We start from the raw sequence: 17,318 nt of genomic DNA on the forward strand, positions 1-17,318 counted from the left end.
GATTCGCAAATCAAGTTGCAGTTGGGGTTTGGCAAAAACTAATTTTTGTGGAAGGGTGGAAGGGAATGGCCCTGGGATGTCCAACAGCATTTTCTAGGGATTTTTCTTTTTCCTCACTGGTTTTAACTTGTGTATTTTAAGGGAAATTTAATTCATATGCTGATGCTTTGTTTACACTTAACACATTAAAGCCATGATTTGGAAAAAAAAGAGATATCAATAAAAGAGGAGTTTTATTTTATGCGGGCATTCTTTTTGAAGAGTAATCTAAAAACAAACAACCATGTCCTGTGAACCCGCTTGCCTTGTGGAAGCCAGGAATGGGCAATGGGATGTAGATCAGGAAGAGTGAAGTCATTTTGGGAAATTGGAGTGGAAGGAACACAGGATTGGAACTGAGGCTCCAGTGTGCCTAGACAGGCCTATTGTTACTTATGGGATCAGTATTCTGGTTTCTCCTTTACATCAAGCTGTAATACAGTTTGGTTGATCTTGCCATTTCTTAAAATTCTGGTATTTTGTTCCTCATTCATTTTTTTTCCCCAAAGATCACATTAAGGGGCAGGCACTGTGGTGGAGTAGGCTAAGTCTCTGCCTGTAGGGTAGGCATCCCATTTGGGCACCGGTTTGTGTCCCGGCTGTTCTTTTCTTATCCAGCTCTCTGCTAATGGCCTGGGAAAGCAGTGCAAGATGGACCAAGTGCTTCCGCCCCTGTACCCAAATAGGAGACCCTGAAGAATCTCCTGGCTCCAGGCTTCAGATCGGCTCAGCTCTGTCCTTTTGGCCATTTGGGGAGTGAGCCAGCAGATGGAAGACCTTTCTCTCTCTCCCTCTCTCTGAAACTCTACCTCTCAAATAGATAAAATATTTTTTAAAGTGCTACGAAAAGACATTAATATGTTGATTGCAGATTTTTAGCACACTCTTAAATTTTGTGCCCACTTATTCTAGTCCTGTCACTGAAAAGGAGTTCTTTTGTCAAACATGTGTTCTGGGTTGTCACTTTTTGCTTACATGCCATTGGTTATTGAGTTTTGGTAGACTTTGAGATAATCTTGAATTAGATAAAAGGTCTACAGTCATAAGATGTGCCAAGGCTGTTCAGTGTTAAATGCCATTGTTTAAAGAACGCACAATGGAAATAGAGATATAAGGGTCAGGAACATTTCTATTCTTAAAATTTTTTATTTATTTTCATTTTATCTGAAAAGTAGATAGAAACATAGACAGATGGAAGGGCAGCTTCCATCCCCTAGTGCCTGCAATAACCAGGCCAATGCCAGGAGCCTGAAACTCAGTCTGTCTTCCAAGTGGATGGCAGGGAACTCATTACTTAAGCCATCCTCACTGCCTCCCAGGGTGTGTGTTAGCCAGGGCTGGATCAGAAGTGGTGCTGGGACTTGAACTCAGGCACTCCAATATGGGATGGGGTGCCCCAAGTGGCATCTTAACTGCTAAGTCCAACACCCACCCTAGGAAATGTGTGTATTATATCTCATACCCTGAACACGTCTCAAAGAAGACAAACACACATGCAAACCAGAGAGTACTTTATTGAACAGTGTTATCAGTTGTATGAGTAGAAATCTGTAATCAATTAATTAGTTTACAACAATCAGGCTGGTTTTAACTGTTTTTCTGTGAATGAAGGAATTTGTACTTGAAAAAGTATAGGTTCATATTGAACAAGATGTATCTAAACTTTATAAAATGCTGTCATTTTTAATGTGAAATATACATGAGTATATGTTTTAAACATAAATATAATTGATTATAAAAGCTTATGTTTCTAGTCAAATGCATCTGTGAAAAGTAATTACAATTTGTCCATAAAGTATTTTAGAATTTCCTAATAGTATCTAACTTAAATGATGACGTAAGACATCCTAAAACATCTTTTGTTTGAGAATTTAATTACAGTGCCTCATATAAGCATTTTCTGTCCCAAAGGTTCTTAAAAGTTTTGAAAGGGAGACAAACTCCACGATGCTGGCAGATTTCCTGTTCTAAATTCTTTATATATTCATATTGGTTCTAATCTCTTGTTTTAGAAAAATAAGGGTTAATGGTTTATGACTCCTCCTAATCTGTGATGGTAACAAAGTAAAACTTCTAATCAAGGTATGAATTTGTAAATTTCTTATCTGGAATCAACTTAGGATAAGAAAAATTTTGTGACACTACGTTAATAAATTAAGAGAATATTTAGTAACTTGCAAACACCTGGCTGTCAAAATGATTCAGATTCAGACAAGATAATATTCCTTGTGGGGAAATCACATTCTGCACTCCTGACTTTTTATATGCAGGTCTCTCTGTCACAGGCTCAACAGCAACAAAACACAGTGATCCCAGTGATGAGCACGAGTCTGTTAGGGACACAGGTGCCCTGCCAGGACGTCATTGGCCTAATTGTAGATGCTATCAATGCAGGTCCTTTTAAGGAACTATCCATGCAAAATAATCCAGGGACGAAACAGAACTCCAAACGAAATCACATGTCACTGTCTTGTAATTATATGATTTTTCAGAAATAAATGTTTCTGCTTTAAAATGAATTGCAACCACTACCAGTTCCCTGTATGTTTTCTCTCATAACTTCAAGTGAGCATAACTCATAAAATAAAAAATCATAGTTTCATAAACACTAAAGCTTATCATAGACAATTGGTACGAATGAATAGCTTCTCTCATAGTCTGTCTATATAAATAATTAACAAATTATTTTCTCCCTATTCTGCAAAGCCAGTCAGTGCAACTGATTTCAAATTTAGTATTTTGTACATCACCCAGAAATACACAATGTTAATGTTTTTGGAGCTTTATAAGAGCATAAAATAGCAATCTTTAATTCTTGCAGTTTTTAACATTAGAGAGTTCTAAGATATTCAATGCTATATTTTCTTTCTAAATTCATGTAAGACTAACAGTGTGCAGAGAAAGATGAAGATTTGTGTTACACAGGTAAATAACTGTGCTTTGCCTAGAATCATGTTTCAATTTGTGTTGTTTTTCCTCTAATAGCAGAGCCAGGAAGAGAGTTCTGTGAAACTAATGTAACGTCCCTGGTGCTCTTCAAAGATAACTTTTTGTTCAGGAACTTCCAGGCAACCACGCCCCTGTCACAGTGAGGTTCTTTTCCGGGGTGGGAGTCTTCCCTTCCCTCTGCTTCTTCAGGCAGACCCAGTGAGGCGAGCTGGAGACCTACAGTCGGGGGCAAGGGGGAAGCAAACACATCACACATAGAAATACCACCCAGAGACCAACTTAGCCACGCTTCATTTTGTTTCTGAGTAGTCAGTGAGTTACGAAAGTGTACCAAGGTTTTTCACAGCTGAAAGCAACTTTATATATTCTTACCCTTCCATATAATAGCACCTATGTTTCTTCAAAAATCTGAGTTTTTAAAGATTTATTTATTTACTTCAAAGTCAGTTACAGAGAGAGAGAGAGAAGGAGAGACAGAGAGAGAGGTCTTCCATCCGCTGGTTCATTCCCCAGATGGCCGCAACAGCCGGAGCTGCGCTGATCCAAAGCCAGGAGCTTCTTCCAGGTCTCCCATGCGGGTGCAGGGGCCCAAGAACTTGGACCATCTTTCCCTGCTTTCCCAGGCCATAGTGGAGAGCTGGATAGGAATCGGAGCAGCCGGGACCAGAACCAGTACCCATATGGGATGCCAGCACTGCAGGCAGCGGCTTTACCCACTATGCCACAGCTCTGGCCCCAAAAATCTGATTTTAAGCTGCCGGAGGGACTCTGAGTTATCTTCATTTGCTCAGTGACCCACTCTAGCAAGCCCAGTTATCTCTCAACATTTTGGAATTTGATTTCTGAGGTTTTTTTTTAACCAGCTGACAGTGACTAGAAGCAAACCAATAATAATAAAAAAATCACAACCAACATACTAATTTTGATTATTTTCTTAAAATAGTGCCTAGGAATCAGTCATTGCTATTCGACTGTTTAGTTATTTAGCAGTAAGTTTTAAATTTATAGGCAAGATGTAACTGCCTAATTTTCCTTTAAGAGAAGAGAGATCTTTTGAAGAGAGGAATTACAGATGTGTTTCCCAGGTAGCTTCCTTTGGCCCCCTCCTGAGGACGGGAAGGTAGCCCCTGCTTCATTTCTGGGAGCTTCCAGTTCCTTCACACTTTCTTTTCCTGACAGCCATGGTGATGTGCTGACATATAATGAACTTCGCCATGAAAATGTGGGTATGCCTCTTCTAGGAATCATGTCTCTCAACTCAGACTGCTTAAATTGTGAACATAAAAATGTGCTTGTCTTTTGCTTACCAGTTTGAAAATGATTTATAATGTTGATAATGCCCTTTGTTGGAAGAATATGAAAAGACATTCACAGAATGATAGAAAATAATTGCAAATCACTATCTGATAAGGGCCTTGAATTCAGAACCTCTAGAGAAATCTTAAAACTCAACAATAAAAAGACCAATATTTGAGGGGTGAAATGGTTTAGAACTAATGTTTGATTCGCCAGACCTGTATTTGGGAAGACAATGAAGACATCAGGTTGAAGGCTGGTGTTGTAGTACAGTGGGTTAAGCAGCCGCCTTCAATGCCGACATCCCATATGGGTACCAATTTGAGTCTTGGCTGCTTCCATTTCCAGTCCAGCTCCCTGCTAATGCACCTGAGAAATTAGTGGAAGACAGCCCAAGTGTCTGGGCCCCTGTCACCCACATGGGAGACTAGAATGGGGTTCCAGGCTCCTGGCTCCCGCCTAGCCCAGCCCCAGTCATTCTGGGTTATAAGAGAGTAAAAAGTGAATGTGCGAAGGTTGTTGGACGGGAAGCAGTAGTTGAGCTAAGGTGATGTGAGAACTCAAGAGAAAATCAATTTAGAGCTGAGAGACTGACTATGCAAATGAAGAATGGCCAGTTCCTATGATAAAAGGACACTGACTCACAAGCTATGAGCATCCAGTTCAGAAAACCGAGTCACAGCATCTGCACTCAATAGCCCAAGTAGTTAAGATTTGGTCAGTAATCAATTTTTACTCCTCTTCCCTTGAAGCCAGTTCAGAACTACCCAAAGAAAGCTGTATAAGCTCCCCAATCTATGAAATAAGGTGCACTTCTTGTAGGTAGCCTGACTTCGACTGCCTCATTCTATTAATCTCTGATCACACCGTACCTGAAACCAACTTCTTCCCTCCCTCCCTCCATCCCTCCCTCCCTTTCTCCCTCTCCCTCTCTCTCCATCTCTCTCTTTCCCCCTCTCCCTCTCTCACTTCCCTGTCTTTGATCCTCTGTCAAATCCAGGTGATTATGACAGTGTCCTTTGCTGTATAAACTTGGAATAAACTGTCCCAGCTTGATCTCACTGGAGTGTTCTCCTTTCTTTTTCCAAAGTGCAAAGAGCTGTAAACTCTACCTTGCAAGCATACCTAGCCTGCCTAGGAGCCAGAGGGTAGCTCAGAACTTGGTACAGATGAATAAAGATGGGCTCCCCTGAATCTAAAGAAGGGATTTTACTGGACTCCATAGTCAGTTGGTAAATTCTGCAGTGAAGTCAACAGCTAGACTAGAGAGCAGGCGTTTAGAAAGACGAAGACAGTTGATGGCCATTGCAGAGGGTGTGTGTGTGTGAACAGATTAGAATGGACCGAGATGTGAATGCAAAATAATGAATCAGAAATGATGAGTACAAAAAACTTTTGGGGCCAGTGCTGTGGTGAAGTGGGTAAGGCTACCGACTGCAGTGCCGGCATCCCATATGGGTGCTGGCTCAAGTCCCAGTTGCTTCACTTCTGATCCAGCTCTCTGCTATGGCCTGGGAAAGCAGCAGAAGATGGCCCAAGTGCTCGGGCCCTGTGCCGGTGTGGGAGACCTGGAAGAAGCTGCTGGCTCCTGGCTCCGGATCGGCGCAGCTCCGGCCATTGCAGCCAGCTGCAGAGTGAACCAGTGGATGGAAGACCTTTCTCTCTGCCTCTCCTTCTCTCTGTGTGTAACTCTGACTTTCAAATAAATAAATATTAAAAAAAACCCCTTTCACTGAAGGTTGTGTGTGTGTGGTGTGTTTTAGTATACAGGCTTATCAGTATTTAAACCTCCGTGTTGACATGACGGTTCAAGGAAGGAAGAGAATGAGGAAGGATTGTGGCAAATTGAGGTTCTGAGAAAGCTGGGAGGAGGGGAACCACAGCACAGAGCGTCATGCCTTTCCCTGCACCAGGAAGGAAGAGCATGGGGTCAGTAGGAAGAGAGCCTGGCGTCTAGTGTTCACTGGGAAGCTGGGGATTATATTCCACCATACGCATCCCGCACTGACGACTTTTGTGTGTGTGTGTGTGTGTGTGTGTGTGTGTTATTTAGGAGGGAAGACTGCTGAAAATGAAGAAGGTCAAGGTGTGAGATTTGAGGTGCGTAGACATGGTTAGGAGTTGTTATCATACAGGGCGGAGCAGCAGGGTGACCACAGAAACGCGAGTGCTGAGCGGAGTGAACACGGAGCTGCAGGTGATGAACATAAGCACAGCTGCATGCTGACCGCGTGTTCTCTAGTGTGGGTGAAGGCCTCGGGGTTCTGTCAGAGCAGCGAGATGAAGATAAGAGCAAAGAGAGCTACAGTATTGGCCACAGTGATGGAAACGCTGGGTCCTGGAATCTCGACCGCAGAGAGGGCAGACCAGAGAGCGCCAGGAGATGTGGAAGATGGCCAGTCTCTGGGAAGGACTGAGGAGGTCTAAGTAGTGGGCGTGGCTAACCAAGCCCCTTGCAAAGCTGAGACCTCCTGGGGGATACAGTCTGGGGACCACGTGTGTCTTCTGCTGACTTTCCTTCTCTACTCATTGTAAGGGAGCAAAGCTATGTGATTTGCATTATTAATTATTTTATCTATAAACATTTATAAATAGCCTAGGTAACTATCAAAGGCTTTAATTATAAATTGGTAATTTTCCTTGGGATTGTAGCTCTGCTAACAAAATTTTTAGTACTTCAGGTGATAACTGCTCGTGATCTTAATGTCAGATTCATATATATTTTAATATGAATAGCAGTGAAAGAATTGTGATGCTATATCCCATACAACACTATTTTTAAAAAATACACCCAATGGGCGGCTGGCACCATGGCTCACTTGGTTAATCCTCCACCTGCAGCACCGACATCCCATATGGGTGCTGGGTTCTAGTTCTGGCTGCTCCTCTTCCAGTCCAGCTCTCTGCTGTGGCCAGGGAGTGCAGTGGAGGATGGCCCAAGTGCTTGGGCCCTGCACCCCATGGGAGACCAGGAGGAAGCACCTGGCTCCTGGCTTCCCATCAGCACAGTGCGCCGGCCATGGTGACCATTAGGGGGGTGAACCAACGGAAGGAAGACCTTTCTCTTTCTCTCTCTCACTCTCTAACTCTGCCTGTCAAATAAAAAAAAATGCATCCAATGGCGAAATGTTCACAATGAATGATTGTATGGATGTCAGTTTACCTGAAAAGCAGCAATTTTCTCTCCCTCATATCTAAGAATAATATATTTTCAAATACATGACCGCCATGTGCATACTGCTTACCTGATTTTTAACAGACCTCTGGTTAAATGTTAAGCAAACATGATTAAGAATGAACTGAGGACTAAAGATTTATGCTAAAAAGAAATTTTAGAGTCTTGAATAAGACAGAGGATACTTTAAGTAAATATCTCCAGAAAGCATTACTGTAATGAGAAATCAGTTTCTAAAATGAAGAAAATGCTAAAATTTGGCTTTAGTCCATCACATATTTTCTATTAAGAAAAGATACATTTAAATTATACATGCTTATATTATTACAAACATCACTATATATTTTATTTATATATACAACATATAAATGTGTATATAAATATATTTATCATCAAGGTTTCCTGATCTTTACATACAAGTTTTATTTCATCAGTAAATTAAGGACATCTTGAATTTTTTCCAAGCATAGTCTTTGGACATTAGACTGTGAATAACTGAGATAACAGGAATTTTCTATATTTTATTTAGTTTTAAGCAGCGTGTTCTGCAGATCCTACAATTCACACCAGAATCCCATGTACTTAAGGCAGCTCTCAGGCCATTTGCATTAAGCCAAGGTCTGGCCCCTAAGCTTTACGAGTCAGATTTTGTCTAGACTCAAGGATCTCACATCCTAAAACTGATAACATCTAAAGAAATAAAGTAGAATGGGATAAATGGCTTTAGAAACCTAATAAAAATGTTGTGATTGTTGGCAGAATAAAGAGATAATTTTAAGCTAATTGAATCTGGGTGAGGCTCCTGGAGAAAGTGGAATTTGAACCCTGGAGCAGGCAAGGAATTCCTGGAAGAGGAAATACACAGATCTGCAGTGGCAGTTGGGTCTGACAGCAAGTGCCTGCAAGGGCGCTGGAAACGGCTGTGGGGTCTGAGGGCAGGAAGTCCTCCACGCTATGAGGACGAGAGAAGGCTGCTTTTCATTTCTTCTAGTAACAGTTATGGAAAGCGTGCTGTGTTCAGGCACTTTTTTTTGTGTGTTTTTGGCTGAAGATACAAAGATAAATAAAACCCCCTCTGCCTTCAGGGAATTTATAGCATGCGGAGGGAGGTGTGGAGGAGGAGAGTCAGTTAGCACAGGGAGTGAGGACTGGGACAGAGGGTGCCACAGGTGCTCTGAGAGCAGAAAGTGGGCATCTCACAGGAGGGGCTTCAGACAGCTTGCGGAAAGGGGAGTTAAAAGTGCTTATTTAGGTGCAGAAAATTTAAATCGATGCACGCAAGGGTTTTTTTTTTTTTTTTTGACAGGCAGAGTGGACAATGAGAGAGACAGAGAGAAAGGTCTTACTTTTAAATTGGTTCACCCCCAAATAGCTGCTATGGCCGGCACACCGCACTGATCTGAAGCCAGGAGCCAGGTGCTTATCCTGGTCTCCCATGCGGGTGCAGGGCCCAAGCACTTGGGCCATCCTCCACTGCACTCCCTGGCCACAGCAGAGAGCTGGCCTGGAAGAGGGGCAACCGGGACAGAATCCGGTGCCCCGACCGGGACTAGAACCTGGTGTGCCGGCGCCGCAGGTGGAGGATTAGCCTATTGAGCCATGGCACCAGCCACGAGGGGTCTTTAAAATCAAGAAAGTTTCTCTAAGAATGAAGGGCAGTGAGGATGATATGCAGGCAAAATTGTAGCTTGAAGAACAGCAGTAGGCCAAGAATTGTTGCTTTCAAAGTAAGAGTAACTGTAGTTGGGCTGTGTGTGTGTGTGTGTGTGTATACAGATATATATATATATATATATATATATCAGTGTGTGTATATATATATATATACAGATGCATATATATATCAGTGTTTATGTATATATGTATATATTACTCATTGTGTGCCATGTATTATGAGAGGGTAAGTACCATAACTCATTCCATTCTATGGATCTGAAGTGCAGGGCAATTTAGGCTTAAGTGACTTAGCAAGGATTGCCAGAGGGTGAATGACATGGCCACAGCTCTAATCCAGGTGCTCTGAGCACAGTCCTTCTTTTTTTTTTTTAAAAAAAGACTTATTTAAGTTCATTCCCCAAATAAGTGCAACAGCCAGAACTAGTCCAGGCCAAAGCTAGGAGCCAGGAATTCTATTGGTTTCCCAAACACTTGGACAATCCTCCACTGCTCTCCCAGGTGCATTAGTGAGGAGCTAGGTCAGAAGGGGGGCAGCCAGGACTCAAAGATGCCAGCATCCCAGGCAGTGGCTTAACCCGCTATGCCACAACATCGGCCACTGAACACAGACTTGATTGTCCCGGTTGCTCCTCTTCCAGTCCAGCTCTCTGCTGTGGCCCAGGAAGGCAGTGGAGGACGGCCCAAGTGCTTGGGCCCTGCACCCACATGGGAGACTAGGAGGAAGCACCTGGCTCTTGGCATCAGATTAGCGCGGTGCGCCGGCCACAGCAGCCATTGGGGGGTGAACCAACAGAAAAGGAAGACCTTTCTCTCTGTCTCTCTCTCTCTCACTGTGCACTCTGCCTGTCAAAAAAAAAAAAAAAAAAAAAAAAGAATTTTGATGAAGATGTGATGTGGTTGAATTTAAAGTTTAGAAAAACCAGATGATAAGAAAGCAGTGGACTTTCCAGAAGCAGGATGGAGGCTGGATTAAACAATTAAGGTTGAAGTCACATTGTGGGGAGTCTAAATAAAGCACTAAGAAAGTGGCAATAGAGATGACGAACAAGTGGCAGGTTTAAAAGTATCTCAAGCTAGAAATGACTGGCTGGGGAAACCAGCAACAAGAGCAGGAACATCAGATGAGACAATGATAGGGGTATTTCATAGCATGGTGCCTGGTAAGTAGCAAACAACTGGTCCCTGGTAGCTTTAAAATTATTCTCCAAGCTTTGAGTCCACAGAAGGTAAAAGATTTGAGTGAGAGTAATTGAAAAATTCCATTTCAGGTGGTCATTCACTGGGTCATTACATATTTCTTGAGTGCTTACCGTAGTTACTGAGTGTATAGCTGTTAGCAAAGTCCCTTGTCAAGGAAGTTAAAGTCCCTTCTTCTCAAATTAGGCAGATATTAAACATAAAACAAGGTAAATTCATGTCAGATGGCAATATGTGGAAAAAACCCAGAAAAAGAGGAACAGGAGTATGTCGGGTAGGTTGAGGGACTGCTACAGTGACCAGAGAATTCCTTCCTGATTGTGTACAGGATATCGGAACAGAGAGCTGTGCTACAGGAATGACACACGGTGGCGACTGACACACACACTGAATGTGAGGTGCCGGTGGTACTACAGCTAAGCTGATTCCAAGTAAGACACAGGACTCTCTGTACAGGGCCTGAAGGGGGACTTGGGATGTGTTCCAGACAGAAATGGTCACAAGGGAGTATGATATTGTGGAAGCCAAGGAAAACCCATTTCACCATTTGACCTACAGTGGGATAAGCGAGGTCACACAGGAACTACGCTCATGGTCTTCAGAAGAAGGAAGTCATTAGGGACCTTGCCCAGCGTGAAATGGGGAGCAGTCAGTTGGAAATAGCTGGGAGGAGAGGAAACAACTACCGTTTGAGGAATTTTGCTTGTGAAGAACGTGGACTGGTCACTAGAGAGCACTCTGGGATCATAGTGGCTCAACAGTCCCCATTTTCTGCATCTCTTGCTAAGAGCTGGAAGAGGAGTTCAAGTAAGGAAACTGGACAGTAGATACGCCCAAGGGGAATAGAGTGAGAACAGTTAAGACAGTAGGGCAGCCCCTGAGAGTCAGGAGGCAGGGCAAAGGTGTGGTCAAGGAGGCCAGAACCCCAGGATGGCAAGGGGATAGGAATGAGGCAGAGAGTTGAGAATGAGATGCACATTTTGAATGATAAGCAAGAGTGAGAGGGAGTAAGTGAATGTATTCACAGGCACTGTTACCAAAACTTTTTCATAGCCATTACTTCTAGATGGTAAGCTGGGGGATTTTACTTCTGACCTGACATTCTTCCATATTGTTAAAAACAAATTTTGTACCATGAATGTATACAAAGGTACTTTAAAAATTCACAGAAATTTTTAATTAAAAGATCAGTATATCTGGCCACAACCCATACATAGTTTTTACATAATATATGGTTTTCACTCCCTCATTCTGCCATTGTTATGAAAAAGCTAGAAGCCCCGTGATTAGTAGGGCATGTAGTTATCTAGAGTGCCTATTCACAAATAAAAATGCAGGTAACAGTGAGATTTTACTGTTGAGAGGGGGAAGTCCTTAGACTCTTGAGCCCCTACCTCCTTCCCCACTCAAGAGCTCTCACGTTAACCTGTAAGATTTCATTTCCTGGCACCCTTTCCCCTTCTTGCTCTTCTCTGCTCTAGTTCAGTTAGGGCTGAAGGTAATACCCAAATAGGTCTGTGACCAAAAAAAAGGGGGGGGGGCAAGAAAATGATTTGCATATAGCACAGATTTTCCACTTAATTCACTCAAAACAGGCAAGGAAATCTTGCTCGGGATTGTGAGTCCTTTAAGAAAAAGTGGACAGAGTGCAGGTAATAGGGCATACCTATTAAAGGAGCTGAAGGTCTAAATCACTAAGAAGGGTTAATCTGGAAAACTCCCAAAGTCAATTGTTTATCTTGCCTATCCTTTTACAGTCTTACTTGACCCTAACTGAATTAAATAACCACATGCGATTTTATCTAAAGTATGCAGAAAACAGAGGGGGTAGGAAATGAATGGGTTTTACCTTAGAGTCCACTGCCTAGGTCTACAGTGCCTTTAACCAGCTGCCAGAGTGCCCTTGTTGCAAGACACATAAAAAATGGGAATGTTTGGGACAGTGAGAAGGACGCTGTCCAATTTGAAGATGGCATTCAGATCACAGTGCTGACTGAGCAAGATCTTGGGAAATTATCTTAATGTTTATCTTGCACTGGTTCTTATAATAATCACTGGATTCCAACAGGTGACTTTTTCTTCAAAGAACTATAGCTGGAATGTAGGATTAGCCTAAAAACAGAGAAAAAGGATGCTGTAACCGGAGCTTGTCTATAAAGCTATCTTCGAACTCTTGGGAAGGCTTGTTATTATTAAAAGGTTTACATAACCTTTATTTAAGTTTCTCTTTGGTCTACAAACTTAGTTTATAGGTCAAAATTTCCTCTCACTTTGATGAGTTAAATTTCACAACTCTATCTTGTTTACTTGCAATCCCAGTTTTTATGGTGGGTGGTTTGTAACAAAATCAAGGCAACCTGTGGCTAACTTAAGGGCTTGTGCTTGTAGTTTGCAAAGTATCTTTGCACAGGAATTCTCTTGCTACTGTGACACTGCCTCCTCTCCTCCTAGGTGGTTTGTGGAGGAGTCCTGGGAACATCCAGAACTCCTTCATTCTTCCTAAGCACAGATTTCTAAAAAGCGCGAGACTGAAAATCTGCTGGAAACATTACCAACACACACCGAAGGTTATTTTGACATATGAAATCCTTTTAAAGCATGTTTCAATTACCATTAATTGGCTTCTCAGGACCCTCCTACTGGATCTTTCTGCATTTCCCCACCACACATATTTTTCATATTTTGATAGCAGATACAGGCATAGAGAATTTGGCTTTTTGTCCCAGTCCTCTTGATACGTGCTTATTACTGAATTGTTCTTCTTTTCTTTAATTTCCTACGGCAAGGCTTTGACTGGGTTTGAAAAGCGTGTATCGAACAGTAGGTACAGCAACCATTCTTTCCTCTGAATCAAAAGAGCCATAAAAGCTACATCTGCAGATAAACTGCATAAGCTAATTTAGCAACTCCCTGTGTGTGTGAATCCGCTGAGGGATATTTGTATAGTTGTTTTCTTTAGGAAGCTATACCTTAAAGGAATTAAAGAGTTTAAAATCACAATGGGACACTAGATCTTTTTTTTTTTTTTAGTATGAATTGACTTAAACTTGGGTAGTCTTTTTGTTGTTGTTGTTGTTGTTTCCTTTTTTATTAGCAAGTCCTTTTACTCTCCTTATTCTCTCTCTGCATTCAGTGCTGCCCAAGTACAACCCAACATTATTCTTTTTTTAATTTATTTTTTATTTAGTAAATATAAATTTTCAAAGTACAGTTAATGGTTTGTCTTTCAAAGTTAATTGAGTCAAGCGATGTTCCTGGTGATGGTGATGGTGTGAAATCATTGGCCTTTTAGTGAGTGTAAAAACAGAAAAGGGAGGAGCAAAATTCTCTTCGGAATTTATCCTTAAAGATGCAAGCATGGAGAACAGTACTATTAGGGAGTCTGGGAAACTTCCACACCATTAATGTTAAATTAGTTTTATATATTAAAAGTGAACTTGGAAGCGTTGAGGCCAGCCTGCCATTGTGATGATGCTGTTGAGTAAATATGTCCAAATGCTTCTGAGCCCATGGGAGGCTTAATGGAAAATGTGCTTGTTCGGGAGAACATCTGGAGCCTTCCGTGTTTTTCAGAATACATGCTTAAAGACGCTTTCGTAACTCAATTCTCCTCATGCCTGATTTTTGTAATCACAGTTCTCAAAGACACACAATAGTTCCTGGCCCCCTGCACTATCAGATTCAACAGTTATCAACATTTTCCTACATTTCCTCAATCTATCTCATTTTCTTCTTTAACTGTCAAGCCAACTCTCAAGCACCATGTCATTTCACTTGTGTGTACCTCTGGAACTCTGTCAACGCCACAAGCCGCTATTACATATTACGAACCATGAGCCTTGACTGCGCATGCAGTTAAATGCAGTGAAGTGAGTTTCCCCCAGACATACCTCAGGGGAAGGGCACCCGGGAATGGAGAGGCACGCATCTCCTCTGCAGGCAGTTGTGTCTGTGAAATTTTCTTCTCATGGCCAAATTGACTGAAGGAAAAGAAAGAGAGAGAACTCTATTAGGAGCAGTTTTCAGAGAACTGATGGTGTAATCTGGAGAATGCCATACTATATTTTGCAAACTGTAGTTTACTCTTTGTTCAAATGTGCTGGCACACAAAATTAATGTAATGTATGTACACCAGGTGTATCCCTGACAGTAGCAAGATCTTAATAAGAACAATATCTTCTGCCTTTCTGTGACTTCTTCCTAAACCCTCGTGGACCTGCGGTTTTAGGTAGTGAGTCACAACTCTGTCACAAGGACCTGTAACGGTGTTCTGTGTTTTGGGAAAGTAGAAATGGTTTGAATAGCAATTGCTGCAAACAATAAAAAGGAAGCAAGCTGCACTCTCTGAGTGGCTGACTTGGAACCCTCCCTCATTTATGTAAAAAGACCAGAGGACATCATTTCAAACACCCTCACAGTGCTCAAACTTCGAATTCACTAGAAAGCAGAGTCTGATTTTTAACCAGTTCTGCACCATTTTCTTGTCTCACTAGAGAAGTATTATCATCAAGCAAATACTCTGACATATTTGAATGTAAATATTATCACCTCTGTATTTACACTTGGGTTTGCGGTTTTCCTGAGTCAGAAAGCTAACTTTCTCAAATTTTAACTTGCCAGTGCTTTGAAATCTTAGATATTTGATTTTGAAGGAAAAGCACATTACACAATTTTGTCTACTCAATTCCTGTTGGTGAAGTACAAAGTAATTGATGTTTTCCTTGAGAAAGGTCTCAAGTAAATTAATATCACATATCTCAACCACATACATATATATATATTTGATATTTTTTGGCTCTATGAGCACAATAATAAAAACTGCACTATCTTGTTCTTAAGTGGCAAACCTAAGTATGTCACTAGAAATAGCAGCTACTGACCTGTTAAAGTTTTGTTTGCATTTTGTCACATTGTGGTTTTTATATGATCTTTTTAATATATATACATGTTCTTAATGCAGCTACAGTTGCCCTCTTCCAGTCAGCAACATGCTTTTAATAAGTGCTTTGGATTTTGCATTTTATCTAACAAAAAATCTAATTTTTTAAAACATCTATAATAAATAGGCCAGCATCTGCATTTCTTTCTTTCTTTTTTTTTTTTTTTAAAAAAAGGACAACAATAGCTTAAGGATAATGTTCTTTATATTTAGAAGAAACAGGGAACTAACACCAATTTAAATCTAGTTTCTTTAAAAAACTCCAAGTAACAGACTCAGCAGAATAGATAGCATGCATCCAAAATCTTACACATTTACCCCTCATTTTGCTAACTGCAAGCACACCGAAGAGACTTCAAAGTAAACACAATCACACTCAGAGACCCAGGAACGCAAACCCGCACGAACACAAGGTACGCATTACCAATCTATCCGAGTCCTACCTGGTCTCTGTCCGTTGATAAAGAGGAGACTCATCATCAAAATGAGAAACATAAAAAAGAATCGTTGCAATTTCATGTTTTCTGCCCCCCGCAAGTGCAGCAATAGCTCTCAGAGTAAAACAAACAGACAGTAAATAGTCTGTGCGATATATCTGCGGCTCCCCTCACATTCTAAGGACAGACCTCGGAGAACTGGCAGCTGCCTCTTCCAGAAAGGTTAATGATCACATCAGACAAGGTTACTGGTGCGCTGTGCTGTGGTCAGAGGCTCCCGCCGCCTCCAGCCCCTCCTCCCCTCCTCCCCCCCCCCCCCCCCCGTCACTCCCCCTTATTTCCATAAGCAAATATTGGTGAAATAGACCATTCAAGCCTGCAGGAACGTCAGCCGCAGTCAACTCGGGAAGCTCCGAGGAGAGACTGACTTAATTCAATCTGGGTATGGAGAAATATGTAAAGCAAGGCTCGACATTGCCTCCTCCCCCTCCATTTGCATCTGTTTAAACTTTGCATTGCCCATATTGGTCCCACATGCAGAAAGCCAAGGAAATGACAGGAAGTCTCTCTTTTGTCCTTTTCAGAGGGAATTCTGAAGCTCTGACTTCAGGCTTTGTGGCAGAACCCGTGCTGAAATGCTTTATCTTTACCAAACCTACTACAAAGTGTTGCCTGTTTACATTAAATCTCCAAACCGCTTAATCTGAGTGGGTTTCTATCAATGAAGATTCCTGGGGTCTCAAAGGTTCTGAAATAAATCTGCAAAGTATTTACATTTTTATTTGTAAAGTGCAATTTAAAAAGTAATGGCGATTCATCTACCAACGTCCAAGATTTTCAAAAAGGAAGTTCAGGGAACCCACAAACTCATGAAATCTGTGTTCTGTTAAAAATGATATGTGGTAGAATACCAGGCTAACACGTCGTAGCCCCAGAAATTATAGGTGGAAAAATAACTTCTTAGGCAAGCTCTCAGTGAATTCAGAAGAAACAAAAGCGAAGTTTCGTCTTTTGCACACATGTACCGAGATCCTTTTAAGTGCTTCCTTTTATAGCACAGAGTTGTTATAAATGGAATTTTCTGTAATTATTATAAAGTAAACCAAAAACAGAGACTAGATACAGTCTGAAGTACAAGTACAGCCAAATTGCTGAATCTAAAGCATATGTAACATGTCATGAACAGCCAGGAATTTTGTTGTATTTGACTTCTTTATGCGCAGGTAGCTGGTATACAACCTTGGACTCCCCGAGTTTTGAAATTAATGCACAATTTGTCTTGCTTTTACAAGTCAGTTTGTAAAAATTCCCTGCCTGCCTAGTTATGCTTGCAGTTTATGACAGTATGCAGACATTCTTAACATCACTTTCTCAAAACCCTGAAATATGCTGGCCTGTTTGGGCACCAGAAGCATAGTGTTAAAAAGTACACCACTTTTGGTAGTAGTTGTACTATACTTTGTTCTGTAAAATCAATGGACTGTGGTAGAGTCTGAACTCATGAAATAAAAGTGCTTTATGAATGGGAAAGCATTTGTTCAGAGTTTGAATTCCCCAATCCTCTTAGTGCCGCACACTGGAAAACGGCAAGACGACAAAGCTGGGTGTT

At 41.5% G+C, this 17,318-nt stretch overlaps 1 protein-coding gene across 1 annotated transcript; it reads right to left on the minus strand.

The window, feature by feature from the left end:
* Nucleotides 1–3,064: 3,064 nt before the first annotated feature.
* On the minus strand, nt 3,065–15,926 carry APELA (apelin receptor early endogenous ligand). Its single transcript, XM_017350145.3, has 3 exons — nt 15,716–15,926; nt 14,224–14,313; nt 3,065–3,204 (listed from the first exon to the last, which is right to left on the minus strand). The coding sequence occupies exons 1-2, from the start codon at nt 15,789–15,791 to the stop codon at nt 14,225–14,227; spliced, it is 165 nt and encodes a 54-aa protein (XP_017205634.1). The 5' UTR covers nt 15,792–15,926; the 3' UTR covers nt 3,065–3,204; nt 14,224.
* Between the last annotated feature and the right edge of the window lie 1,392 nt (nt 15,927–17,318).

The sequence above is a fragment of the Oryctolagus cuniculus genome, chromosome 8, assembly GCF_964237555.1.
Source record: "Oryctolagus cuniculus chromosome 8, mOryCun1.1, whole genome shotgun sequence".
Classification (NCBI taxonomy): Eukaryota; Metazoa; Chordata; class Mammalia; order Lagomorpha; family Leporidae; genus Oryctolagus; species Oryctolagus cuniculus.

Coding starts and splice junctions, on each gene's coding strand:
- APELA (XM_017350145.3), bottom strand. CDS start 15,791: ATGAAATTGCAACGATTCTTTTTTATGTTTCTCATTTTGATGATGAGT. Junction 14,314..15,715: donor TATCAACGGACAGAGACCAG/GTAGGACTCGGA, acceptor CTTTTCCTTCAG/TCAATTTGGCCATGAGAAGA.